We start from the raw sequence: 13,005 nt of genomic DNA on the forward strand, positions 1-13,005 counted from the left end.
GGTGTAAGTTCCCACAGGTGAGGTAGAAAGGGAACTTCTGGTGCTGAGATGCTGAAACTTAGGCTGGTGGAGCACTGATTTACAACACAAAATATCTATTTGATTCTGTGCACATCACAGAGTTGCCAGAAGTATTTCAGGGATTGGATGTAGAAAACCCAACTTTGAATTTTTAACCATATAAATATGGTTCACATTTCTAAATGAATGCTTCCTAGTGTTATACCATTAGAAACCATGGGAAAGACCAAAGACTTGACTCTAATGTAGAATGAATGAATTTATTCTTACTGCTAGCAAAAGAACAGCAGTCTTAGAGCCAAACATACAATGCAGTAAGAAGCTAAAAGAATAATTTATAAAGGTGAGCATCAAAAGTTTATATTACTATGTTTTTAAATATTTATTCATTATTTTATTTAAGTATACTGTAGCTGTCTTCAGATACCAGAAGAGGGCATCAGATCTCTTTACAGATGGTTGTGAGCCACCATGTCGTTGCTGGGATTTGAACTCAGGACCTTCGGAAGAGCAGTCAGTGCTTTTAACCGTTGAACCATCTCTCCAGCACTACATTACAATTATCAATGGAATTCATAGCTGGGCAGGAAATTGATTTACACCCCTCAGATCCTTCTCTTTCTCACTATATAGTAATAAAAAGACTATTTTTTATTTACAGCAATAAGCAAAGATTACAAAAGAGAAAGCAGGAACAGCATTATCTTTTTATCTCACAAGCAAGACACTAAAATCTCTTAGGCATTCCAGAGCAAAGGTCAATGGCTCTTAAAGCATGCCTAATAGCATTTTAAATTTCCTTAGGGACCCCATGGAAGTTATGTGTAAGTGTTACACAGGGTAAGCACTGTGGGGGAAGTGTCACTGATTGACTGGGATAGAGCAGGCAATAGCATAGTGACATCAGGTTAGGACTGACTATGACATCCCCACACTAGAAAGAATTTAATGCATCTAAACACAAGGCTAAGTCCACTAAAGAATATGTAACATCAGGCAAGCAAATCAAATTAGTTTAACAGTAAAAACAATAAAAAAATCTTTATCTTTGAAATTAATTTAAGCTATTAGTAAATTGACTAAACATATTGGCAATTTTTGCAAATAGACAGTGACCATCAAATAGAAAGAAAAGTATAGACCCATATTTCATAAGCTAAAAATATTCATATTGTTAGGTTTCAAACCCAGCACAAACAGCTGAAATGCCTAGTTAACATATCAGATCAGATACTGGCTGCCAGTTCACCCTCTATCCCTCAGGGCCCTGTCACAGTGCCCTCCTAACCATTTTAGTTACTGGATCTTTTCATCTATTCTCTTTGAGGCATCTCTTTCCCCTCTCTCTTCCTCTCCCTTCTCCTCACATGGCTCAGGGTCATGTCTACTCTGAACTCTCTCAGATATCCTTGACCCTGGCTATACTCTCCCACATGTCTATAATAAATTTTCTTCTTCACCATACCTAGAAGCAGTTATGACCTTTCCTTTTTCTATCTATTTTTCATATCAGAACATTGTTGCCATGTTTATTAGACATAAATGGACAATTTCCAATGATGCTATGAGCAAATAATAGTTTTACATTTTGAATATAAGTATTTATTATCATCTTACCAACATACTAGACTTAGCATTCACTGACCACATGTGTAAATTCTTTTTTGGAGGGGGGTTGGTTTTTTTGTGTGTGTGTTTGTTTGTTTTGTTTTTTGAGACAGGGTTTCTCTGTGTAGCCTTGGCTTTCCTGGAACTCACTCTGTAGACCATGCTGGCCTCAAACTCAGAAATCTGCCTGCCTCTGCCTCCCAGAGTGCTGGGATTACAGGCGTGTGCCACCACTGCCCGGCTCTCAAGAATGTTTTATCAAATGAAAGATAATTGACCAGTAAGGATATGCATGGGCTCCCTTGTTCCTCTAATTCCAATATTATTTCAGATCATTTCTTAAGGATGTACAGGAATTAAGAGTGAAAAAAGAGTTAGTTTTGACAAGACCCAATACCAATTTAAAGTTAATTTTAATAAATACATTTTAAACTGCCATTAGGTAAACTGATTTTGTCTGTGTGATACTAGATCCCTTATTGCTGTACATAATTCCCTCTAGGCTACCAAGTTACCTGCTATTCTTACATAGCTACAAGGTTTTCTTGCTCATAAAAAGTACAGTAACTATGTCCATAACTTATTCAGTCCCTACCAAAATTCACGTTTCCTATATATTCCTTTCCTAATCCAAGTGAACCATAACTCATGTTAATGTTCTTATAGTGTACATTTATCTATATGTCTCACAACATAAATGCTTTGTTCCCAAGAATAATTTGTATGTGTGCATCTGATTATAAAATATAAAAATTATAAAAATAGGGACACGTGATTATACCTCACTAATGAAGTAGATACCAAGGATCCTCTTTTCCATTACTGAAAATGCTCAAGTTAAATCTTACCCTATCTGATACAAAAAGAGACTCCAGCAAGATCCTTACAGTCAAAAGCACATCTGTGATGAGTCCTGTGTGCTGAGCACAAATCTGTGAGTGCATTAGCTGAAGTGTTGAGAAGCTAATGGTGTTGCTCACTTGGGTTAATAATCTGCTTTTTTCCCAAAGACTCATTATTTACAAAGTTAAAATATAAAGGACCCTTTATCTTGAGTGTTTAAAAGAATCAAAGTACACCATTTAATGATATGGGGAATGAGTAGTGGTGGAACAATAGATTTTTAGATTGTTCTATTGACTATATGCAATATTTAGTTTACGTTTTATTTTGAATATTTAACATTATTTTAAACATGATTTAATTATCATCTGGACCTACAAATGCATTTATCCATGTATGTAAGTAATTCCTTGGCTTTTATGCCTCATCCTCTCTCCTACATGAATTCAATTCTTGGCTGCATCTTCCTGAGTACTGTTTTACCCACTATATTCCTTGAATACAGGATATCATCTATGAATTATATTACCATTGATACATTTTAAAAATTTAAGTGTTTTATTTTCTCACAGAAATAATTTTAAAAGTTCCAACAAGAAAGAAAACAATGACACAAAATAAAGATAAATAACATTGTAGGTTTATCTGTGTGTGCCTCTTTGATTCTTGTCATCTTTGCATATCATTAGATTGTACTGTTGTTGAAGGGTAAGCCCACTGAACTCTAATCAGAAATTATTTGTCATTTCATGGAAGGAAAATATGTAATACTAATTGACTGACTAACTTCCAGAGAATCAGCCATAATCGGGCATTAATATCTTCCACATTTCAATCTTTTCTCTGTTTTCAACTCACATTTTATTTTGTATCAGTTTTTTTTTTCTCACCACAGTTAATGATTCCTATGGCCACTTAATTGTTTATGTACTTGAATGCTATCTTCTCCCAACCCCCAACCAACCAGTCAGTAATTAGTTCTGATTGTATCTTCACTGGCATTCTGGCTTTAGATAAACATTTTCTCAGATTGGTACACTGGATAAACAATCCCTAGCAACTTTCTGTTTTGAATGCAGTATAGATTTCTTTAATTTGCATTTTGCCATCTTAATTGTAATGAGATTTGTATACATTAAAAATAAATAGCAAAAAAACAAAAAAATTAAAAAAAATTAAAAAAATGGCATTCATGTCAAGTGTACACATACTGAGCATTAAAGTCAACCATTTAAATAAGCAGCTTCAATCAAGACACTCACAGAACCAAACTGGTATTCACATGTATCTGGCAATCTTTTCTGTCCCAGCCTTCTAACCCCAGGGACCACCAAACGACTTTTATCATTACACAGTTGTTTCCCTTTCTGGATTTATACCATTAACTCTTCAGCAGGAAATGTTGCTGAGTGTGCTATTCTGAGGCTGAACTACATAGTTCACTTCTTTCTATCTGAATTGTGTTCCATTACATAGACATAGGACACTTACTTTGCAGTAGTATGATTTGTTATGTCTTTTACTAGGGGAATATCTTGTTCATTATGCTGTTGACTGGTAAACAACTATATTGACTACAATATGGGATCATTCTAAATAAAGTTTTTATGAATGTTAATACAGCATTCTAAGGTCATGTTTTTGTTTTGATTAAATGTGTACAATGAAATATTTTACATGTATTTGGTGTATTGTCCCCCCCCCATGCTCTCTCATCTGACTCTTACACTTGCTATTCTTCTTTCTCCCCTCTTCTCTACAGATCCCTTTCCTACATTTCCACATAATGTTACTTTTTCCTTTGTAGCTTTCTGGTTTTGACCAGAATGTGTGGCCAGAGATTTGGAACTACCCATAGAATAGTGGTGAGTTCACCATTTGGTTCACAACTGAAGGCAATGGCCATACATTCCCTAGAATTCATCAGTCTGAAATAGTTGAACAAGGAGGAATAGGGGACCTGTGAGCCTCTACCCAGTACATGAGTGTATGTTGGCAGGCTCAGTTTTACTTAAGCCCAATTCAGTTTTCTATTTGCAGTAGACTGTAAGAGATGTGGAAGCTCATGAATCGTTTCTACCTCCATAGTGACTAGCTTAAGCTTATGTAGGTATTGTGGAGTCAATTATAGCCCCTTTGAATTTATTAGGACAATGGTTCTGAAGACACTATTTTTCTGTTTCTCCAAGGCTCTTACAGTCTTTCCATACCGTCTTCAGTGATGGTCCCTGAGTCATAGAGTTCAATGATATAACAATATGGATGGCTCAGTCTTTGTACTTTGACAAGTTGTGAGTTTATATGTTAACTACTATCTACTGCATATAGAAACATCCCACATAAGGCCTGACTTCATAGTTTAATATCTCAACTTGACACATATGCTTTCTGTTGTCACTATAAATCCCAGAAACACAAAGCAACCCAGGGAGGAAATGCTTTATTTCATCTTATAGTCCACAATCCATAATTGAGGGAAATTAGTGAAGGAGCTTAAGGCAGGAACCTGGAAGCAGAAACTGAGTCATGAAGAAGCGATGCTTACTGGCTTGCTTTCCAGGAGTTTTTCAGCTTTCTTTCTTTCTTTCTTTCTTTCTTTCTTTCTTTCTTTCTTTCTTTCTTTCTTTCTTTCTTTCTTTCTTTCTTTCTTTCTTTCTTTCTTTCGTTCTGTCTGTCTTTCTCTCTCGCTCTCTCACTCTCTCTCTTTCTTTCTTTCATTTAATATCATCTTAATTTACATTGCCAATGGTAAAATCTTTCCCAATATCCCCCCTCCCCTTTCAGCTTGTTTTCTTATACAACCCAAAAACACTTGTCCAGGAGTGGCTCCACCCACAGAGGACTGTGCAATTCCACATCAACCATTAATCAAGGACATGCATCCACAGATTTGCTTACAGGCCAACAAAATTGAAGCATTTTCTCAATTGCGTTTTCCTCTTTACAGATGATCATAGCTTGTCTTAAACTGACAAAATTTAACCAGCACAGCACTCAGGAGAAAGAAATATCTATTATCTTTTTTCAGAGTTCATTTACAGTGATGTCTAAAATTATACAGTATACCACAAGTGAATGGTAGATTCTTTCCATTATTGTGCTTACAGAGTCCTCTCTGATCATGAAACAACATGGAATGAAAATGAGAATGCTCAGTAGAATCCTGTTTTATTTAATTTTTATAATTATTCTAGAGTCTCAGAAGTTGCAAATTAGAACAGATCTGTACCATGCCTCCTTTATCTATCTTACATTACTCCAATGTAATATCAAATCATAGATTTATAGTCTTTTCTTACACGTATGAAGCAATATAGCTGCTACCTCAGTTGAGACATAACTATTTTATCACCACAGGGATGTCTATGGTCTTACCCTTTACATAGTTACATTCACCTTCCTTCCCTACCACATTCCAGTCCTTAACAATCAAAGGTATTTTCCCTATCTTCAAAACATTGTTATTTCAGGAGTTGTACAAAAATATATAGAATCATACATCATGTGAACTTCTGATGTTGACTTTTTGACACTTATCACTGTTCTCATCCATATACATAAACCTTTCCCTTTCTGTTCTTGAGTGGTATGCTGTAATACAGATGCACTAAATATACTTAACATTTCACCCATTAAATAATATTTAGATTGTTTCCAGATTGAGGATGTTAAAAACAAGCAGAACTAAATATTTGTGCACTACTGACTTTCATTTTCAAGGCCCAAATATATATGGATGCAATCTTTTGATTAAACAATAGTTGCATGTTTGTGTTTGGTTTTTAAACAAAAATTACATAAAGTCTCTATGAGTCCTGCCTGGAAATAGATGTTTCACTTCTACCTACATTCGACTAGATGTAAATAAGGTGAATGCCCAACCATGTTGAAAGGTGGTTTGGGACATGTACTCTGTTAATACAAAGAAGAGAGATAAGGGTTGATGAGTATACAGCAGTATTTGTTTTTATACTGAAAGTCATTTACTCACTTTCATAAAACTTGTTTTTTACTATAATTAACTATTAACAAGTTTATATTGATAGCCTCTGTAGTATGAAATATTTTATGCACCTACCCCTTTAAATGATCCTATGCTTTACAGTGTCATTTGGCTATTGGACTTCTGGAATGGGAGGATATAAAAAGACAACAGAGACTGTGAGAAAGAGAGAGAGGAATAGAACTGAGGAGTAAGCAGAAGGATGGTTCAGGAGTCAGAAGAATAGTGTCAGAGAAAACAGTTGATGCAGGAAGAAAGAAGATTGAGTAGGGTAGAGAAGAAAAGTGATTGAGCAGAGTGAAAATAGAAGCAGTTGTACATGAGTTGGGCTAGCAGACTGAGAAGGGAAGACAGATGGTGACAACTGAACCAGGGGAGTCTGAGCTGAGCCAGAGAAAATATTGACAGGAGAGAGATTAAACAAACAAATAGAAAGCAAAGCAAAACAAAACAAAAAAAGAAACCCACAAAGTAGTCAAAAGAAAGATAAAAGGAACATAAGACTGCATACATAAAGTTACAAGCCTGAATAAAGATTTGGTTGGAAGCAGTGGAGAAATTATTTTAAGGTAATGTTTTCTGAACTAATGTTACTTTCTCTTACATGCCTATATTACTATCCGGCATTGCTCTGCGGTGTATGTGTTGCAGTAGGACACTGCAATGTTGCACACTTTATCTTTTTGGTGTTAAGAGTACAGTCTGGACTGGAAAAAAAAGATTAAATGAAAAAATTTTAAAAATGGAAAAAAAGGAGTATAGAATTAGTTGTAATATATAGTGTTTTTTTGATTGTTTTTTTAATTTGCATTTTTTATTCGATATATTTTTTATTTACCTTTCAAATGATTTCCCCTTTCCTGTCTCCTCACTCCCCGAAAGTCCCATAAGTCCTCTTCCCTCCCCTTGGTCCCCCATCCACCCCTTCCCACTTCCCTGTTCTGGCATTGCCCTATACTGCTGCACTGAGTCTTTCCAGAACCAGGGTCTACTCATCCGTTCTTCTTGGACATCATTTGATATGTGGATTATGACTTGGGTAATCCAAGTTTCGAGGTTAATATCCACTTATCAGTGAGTGCATACCATAATTGATCTTTTGAGACTGGGTTACCTCACTTAGTATGATGTTCTCTAGCTCCATCCATTTGTCTAAGGATTTCATGGTGTGTCTGTTGTTGTTGTTTTGTTTTTTGGATTTGGTTTTTTCGAGACAGGGTTTCTCTGTATAGCCCTGGGTGTCCTGGAACTCATTCTGTAGACCAGGCTGGCCTCGAACTCAGAAATCCTCCTGCCTCTGCCTCCCAGAGTGCTAGGATTACAGGCATGCGCCACCACCACCCGGCTGTAATATATGTTTAAATTCAAACTGTTTTACACCAAAATATATGAATTTCCATGGTTTATTTATAAGGTAAGAAGCAAATGTTCAAAACCAGTTCCCAGTGCCCGGAAATAAGATGACGCTTTAACCAAAAGTGGATTTCTATGTGATGCTCTTACCAGCAGCAACACTAAGGAGGGTGGTAAGTATACAGCCTTTTGGGTGTCACGTGACCTTATAAACCAAAATTGCTAAGTGTTGAGGCTCTGCTCTCTAGGTTGAAACTTTCTTCCCAGTAGATTCTCAGATCTGCTACTTTAGGAACCACAGAGCTGGCAATAAAATCCTAGTCTCACCAAATCCCCTGCACCATTTCAATGGATCCAAATGCCAAGTGACAAAGTGGTAGAGAAAATGAGGCACACTGTCATTCAGTTGGTTTTTATGTTAGCTCCACCCCTCAAAGAAAAAACAGTAAAAAAACAAACCTGTCTTCAACAGCACATTTTAAAACTCTATGGTTGTAGAAAAGTAATTTAATCACAGGTGGTAATCAGTTTAGATAGATGCCTACATACCAAGAAATCCTAAGACAAATTTTCCAATATAAAAGGATGAATGCAGGGAAGTTATTCTATAAATCCTTGCAGTACATTAAACTACAGAATTTAAATGAAGGTTGAAATAGCAAAGTTATAATTCAATCAAGAAGAAAGGAAGCTCACCTTACTGAAAATGAGTAAATTAATAAAAACCACATATGTGATCCGTGTAAAAGTTTTAAAATATTATGCAAGAGAACCATAAATAAGAAAGGTTGATATGTAATGTGCTCGTATAACTCAGGAATCAGGAAAACTATTTTTAAAATGCTATCTGACGGAAGCAGTAGAGATCAACCTTTCAGTGTTACATGTTCTATAAAAACTGTGTTTTCCCCAAAGTCATTCATGACTCTTCTTGATAGTTATATTTTTGGGTGAAAAAATTGATGTCAATCTAAAAGGCCACTGTTCAAATTTTGCATCTCATTACTGTTATAAAAAACATCTGAGATTTAAGTTCTTCCTGTAAAGTGGATCTTAAAATATTTAGCTTAACAAAAATGAAACTAAATGTGTAGAGCAAATAAAAATTTAAATTTTACTGAAAATTACCAGAATTTCTGTTTTATAAAACTCAGTGCTGAATGTAATTAACTGTTTCGATTCTCAGTCTCTTGTCAACTCCGGTACAGTTTGACAAAATGAAAACAAAAATAATGAACAATAATTCTGTTAATATTTTACCAGTTACAACAGAGCAGAAATGAGAAATATAGAAAATGTTTGAGGCAACTTTATAGTGTTTAGTTTTTCCGACTTTATATTGTATCGTTTGTGGCTTCGATGAAAACCATTTAATCTGATGGTACCCAAGATAGATTAAAGTTCTGATCCTTTTTTATGGATTAAAGCCAAGAGCTTTTCCAGTGGGGCACCTAAGTATATTTTAAAACTTTTAATTTACTGATGCTTTATTACAATCTTAAAACAGGCCTCTATCAGGGAAAACTGTAGAAATGGAATACTCAGAGGTTGAGTTTATTCTACAAAAGGAATGTGAGAAAGGCAGCCTGAGTCTGCACTATTTCGGGAAAGGCAGGCACTAGATGGCTATTCCTCTGAGTTTAAAACAAGGAGGAACTGTTTTAATCTCAAGATTCAGAGTTCTCACAAAAACCAGTGTTACAAGATGATTTACTCAGACCCAAGCATGCACATGTACGCCCATACACACGCACACATACAATTCAAAAGCAGGGGATTTTTTTTTATTGTTTTTTGTTTTTGTTTTGTTTTGTTTTGTTTTGTTTTTAGATACCAACTATACTCCAGGCCATCAAGTTAGATACCAAATTGGAAAATGACATATATTTTCCTTTGCAAAAGTAAGCTCCATCAAAAGTCCATTTAAAAGTAGAAAAAAGGTTAAAGTGCTTGCTGAGAAAGTTCAAGGCTCTGGGCTTGCTACACTTAAAAAACAGAAAAACAGTAGGATGCCTCATTTGATTAGGCTCTTAGTACCACTGCATGTAGTTTCTATGGTAATGAGCACATTGTTTGCTAGGAAGGAAGTGTCTATCACCTGTGCACAGCTAGACCATCTGTTACAATACAGAGGTATACAAAATATAATTCAGAAGTACATAAAATGTAAGTACAGAAAACTTATCCAGGCAGGGTGGTGGTGGCGCACACCTGTAATCCCAGCACTCTGGGAGGCAGAGACAGGCGGATTTCTGAGTTCGAGGCTAGCCTGGTCTACAGAGTGAGTTCCAGGACAGCCAGGGTTAGAAACCCTGTCTCGAAAAAAAGAAAAAGAATAGAAAACTTTAACCAATATCTCAAAATGGTATTTCTACTGCGACTTAAAAGTCATAGGTTTCCCTAGTGGAAAATGAAAAGATTTTAGAGAAAGCAAAACAATATGGTGAGTTGTGACACTTGTACTCACCTCTAACTACTACTTAAGTATCAAAAAGTCTAAACTTCATCACAGAAGAACTGCTTTATCCTGCAGATTCTCGCCAATAAAGGAATATTTATCAAGTCTGAAAACTTGATAAACTGCAATTCCTTGAACATTAGCTGGAATAGAGAAAATAGAACATTTATGTATAATTTCTGTTATATATATATATATATATATATATATATATATATTAAACACACACACACATATATATATTGCATTTCAAAAACATTTTTATTTTCTAGCTGTTACCACAAATTGATTCTCAAAATGGCTACAAGAAACATAACCACAATGAGTGGATTTCTCCTCATGGGATTCTCTGACAACCATGAGCTGCAGATCTTACAGGCTTTGCTCTTCTTGGTGACATACCTCTTCGGCTCAGCAGGTAACTTCATCATTATCACCATCACAACACTGGACCCACAGCTCCAGTCTCCGATGTATTACTTTCTAAAGCACCTTTCCATTCTGGACTTCTCATCCCTTTCTGTCACAGTTCCCCAGTATATTGAGAGTTCCCTAGCACAAAGTGGCTACATTTTATATGGCCAGTGCATGCTGCAAGTTTTTTTCTTCACAGCTTTGGCCTGGAGTGAGACAGCCATTCTCACAGTGATGTCTTATGACCGCTATGTGGCTATCTGCCTCCCCCTGCACTATGAGGTCATCATGAGTCCCAGAAAGTGCACTTGGGCTGTGGCAGCTGTGTGGCTAAGTGGAGGCATCTCTGGAACTTTATACACAGCAAGTACTCTGTCTATCAGATTCTGTGGTGACAAAATAATTCATCAGTTCTTCTGTGATATCCCCCAGTTGCTCAAGATCTCCTGCTCTAATGATTACTTCGGAGTACTGGGAGTGTCTACTTTCATGTCTATAATGGCCTTCGTCTGCTTCATGGGGATTGCTTTCTCCTATGGCCAGATATTCTCTACAGTTCTCAGGATGCCCTCTGCTGAAGGCCGATCTAAGGTCTTCTCCACCTGCCTGCCCCACCTCTTCGTTGTGTCATTTTTTCTCTCAACAGGGATTTGTGCCTATCTAAAGCCAACCCCAGACTCACCAACTGCTTTAGACCTCATGCTCTCTATCTTTTACACAGTACTACCCCCAACCCTCAACCCTGTCATCTATAGTCTGAGAAATGAGTCCTTGAAGGGAGCTATAAAGAAGTTACTGTTAAGTGAAGAATTCATTGGGGAAAATTATTTTTGTTCTGTTGTTAGTGTCTGTTAACACTGAACACAAAGAATGCTTTTATTATAATGAATATGTTACCTATGTAATGTTAAAATAACGATATTTTCTAGAAAATATATATTATAAATCTATTTCATAGCAAGTTTTGATGTTATTCTTTGAACCTATTTTATTAAATTTACTTATAGATTTTTCAAGTTAGTGAAAAATATATGACTATAATCTAGTAATACAAACCCAATTCTTCCTAACTCTTCTAGTCCATTGCCACACTGGTACACATATAAACTTCATATCATTATAATAATAAGCACAAAGGGTAATTAGTTACTGGTTACTCAGTTCACCAAATGGATCGTAATTTTAATAATCTGAATAACTAAATAAATATAGAAGTAAATAAATGATCATTGGGAACCTGATGCCTGAGTATTAAGATCTTGGTTATGGGGCTAGGTAGGATGCTTCTAAGACCTTCCCCATTCTCTGTTACTAGAGACCCAATATTCCAGGTTGTCCCTGGTGAGCAGCTTCCTCTCCCCCTTCCATGCCTTCTGTAGATACCACACACCAACCCTATCTGCTCTTCTCTTCCAGACTCATCTGTGTCTGAGTCCTCAACTATAGGCATATATTGCCTTTTAAACCAACAGGCCATGCCTGACAGGAGATTAAATAGGCTGTCAAAAGACCTACCACATTATCTGTTATCCCCAACCCAATTCTCACAGTTTCTTTTAACACTGGAAAAGAATACAAGAGAAAGGAAGCTTCCTTGGCCCCTTTCCATGCCTCTTGTAGATACCAAAACCATCCTCACCTGCTTTTCTCTTCCTTCCTCATCTGTGTCTAAAACAAGTGCTATGGGCAGACATACTTACTAAGCACATGTCCTGATTGCCAGAAGACTAACAAGAAGGCCTACCGCACTATTTGTTACCCCACAGCCAATGTTCATTGAGGGTGCTAGCACAGGGCATCAGAAGCAGCTCCACATCTCACCTATCTATAACTCCTTTTCATTGCTAAAGATGATCTTTTGCTGGACTCCTACACCAGCAAACAAACATTCCTTCTTAAACACAAAAAAGGCAACACTCAGCCCACAAGACTCTCTGAAAATCCAGAGAGTAAAAAATCCAGAAAGTAAATCTCCATCAAAACAAGACAATCCCCAGAAATCATCACCTAGACATATACTCACCTCAAACACAGATGTCTATACACCAGCATAGAAACATAAGAGCCAAGAAAATATGTTACCAACATAGCCAAGCTATCCTACCACAGCAGGACCTGAATATTCCAACACAGCTGAAAAAAAAAAGAAAAGGATCTTAAAACCAAATATATAAAGATGCTTCCTAAATAGGAATTGAATAATTCCCTTATAAACAAATCCAGGAAAATGAAATAAAACAATGAGAGAAAAACCAAAGAAAACAAGAAAACCAAAGAAACACATGAAATTGTTCAAGGTCTGAAA

General features: G+C 36.2%; 1 protein-coding gene across 1 annotated transcript; it reads left to right on the plus strand.

Moving 5' to 3' along the window:
- The first annotated feature begins 10,583 nt into the window (after positions 1–10,583).
- On the plus strand, positions 10,584–11,555 carry LOC127669875 (olfactory receptor 14J1-like). Its single transcript, XM_052164095.1, has one exon. It carries the CDS (start codon positions 10,584–10,586, stop codon positions 11,553–11,555), a length of 972 nt encoding a protein of 323 aa, XP_052020055.1.
- The last annotated feature ends 1,450 nt before the right edge of the window (positions 11,556–13,005 follow it).

Source organism: Apodemus sylvaticus, chromosome 19, assembly GCF_947179515.1.
Source record: "Apodemus sylvaticus chromosome 19, mApoSyl1.1, whole genome shotgun sequence".
Taxonomy (NCBI): Eukaryota; Metazoa; Chordata; class Mammalia; order Rodentia; family Muridae; genus Apodemus; species Apodemus sylvaticus.

Excerpts from the sequence above, each read along its gene's own strand:
- LOC127669875 (XM_052164095.1), top strand. The coding sequence starts at position 10,584 with ATGGCTACAAGAAACATAACCACAATGAGTGGATTTCTCCTCATGGGA.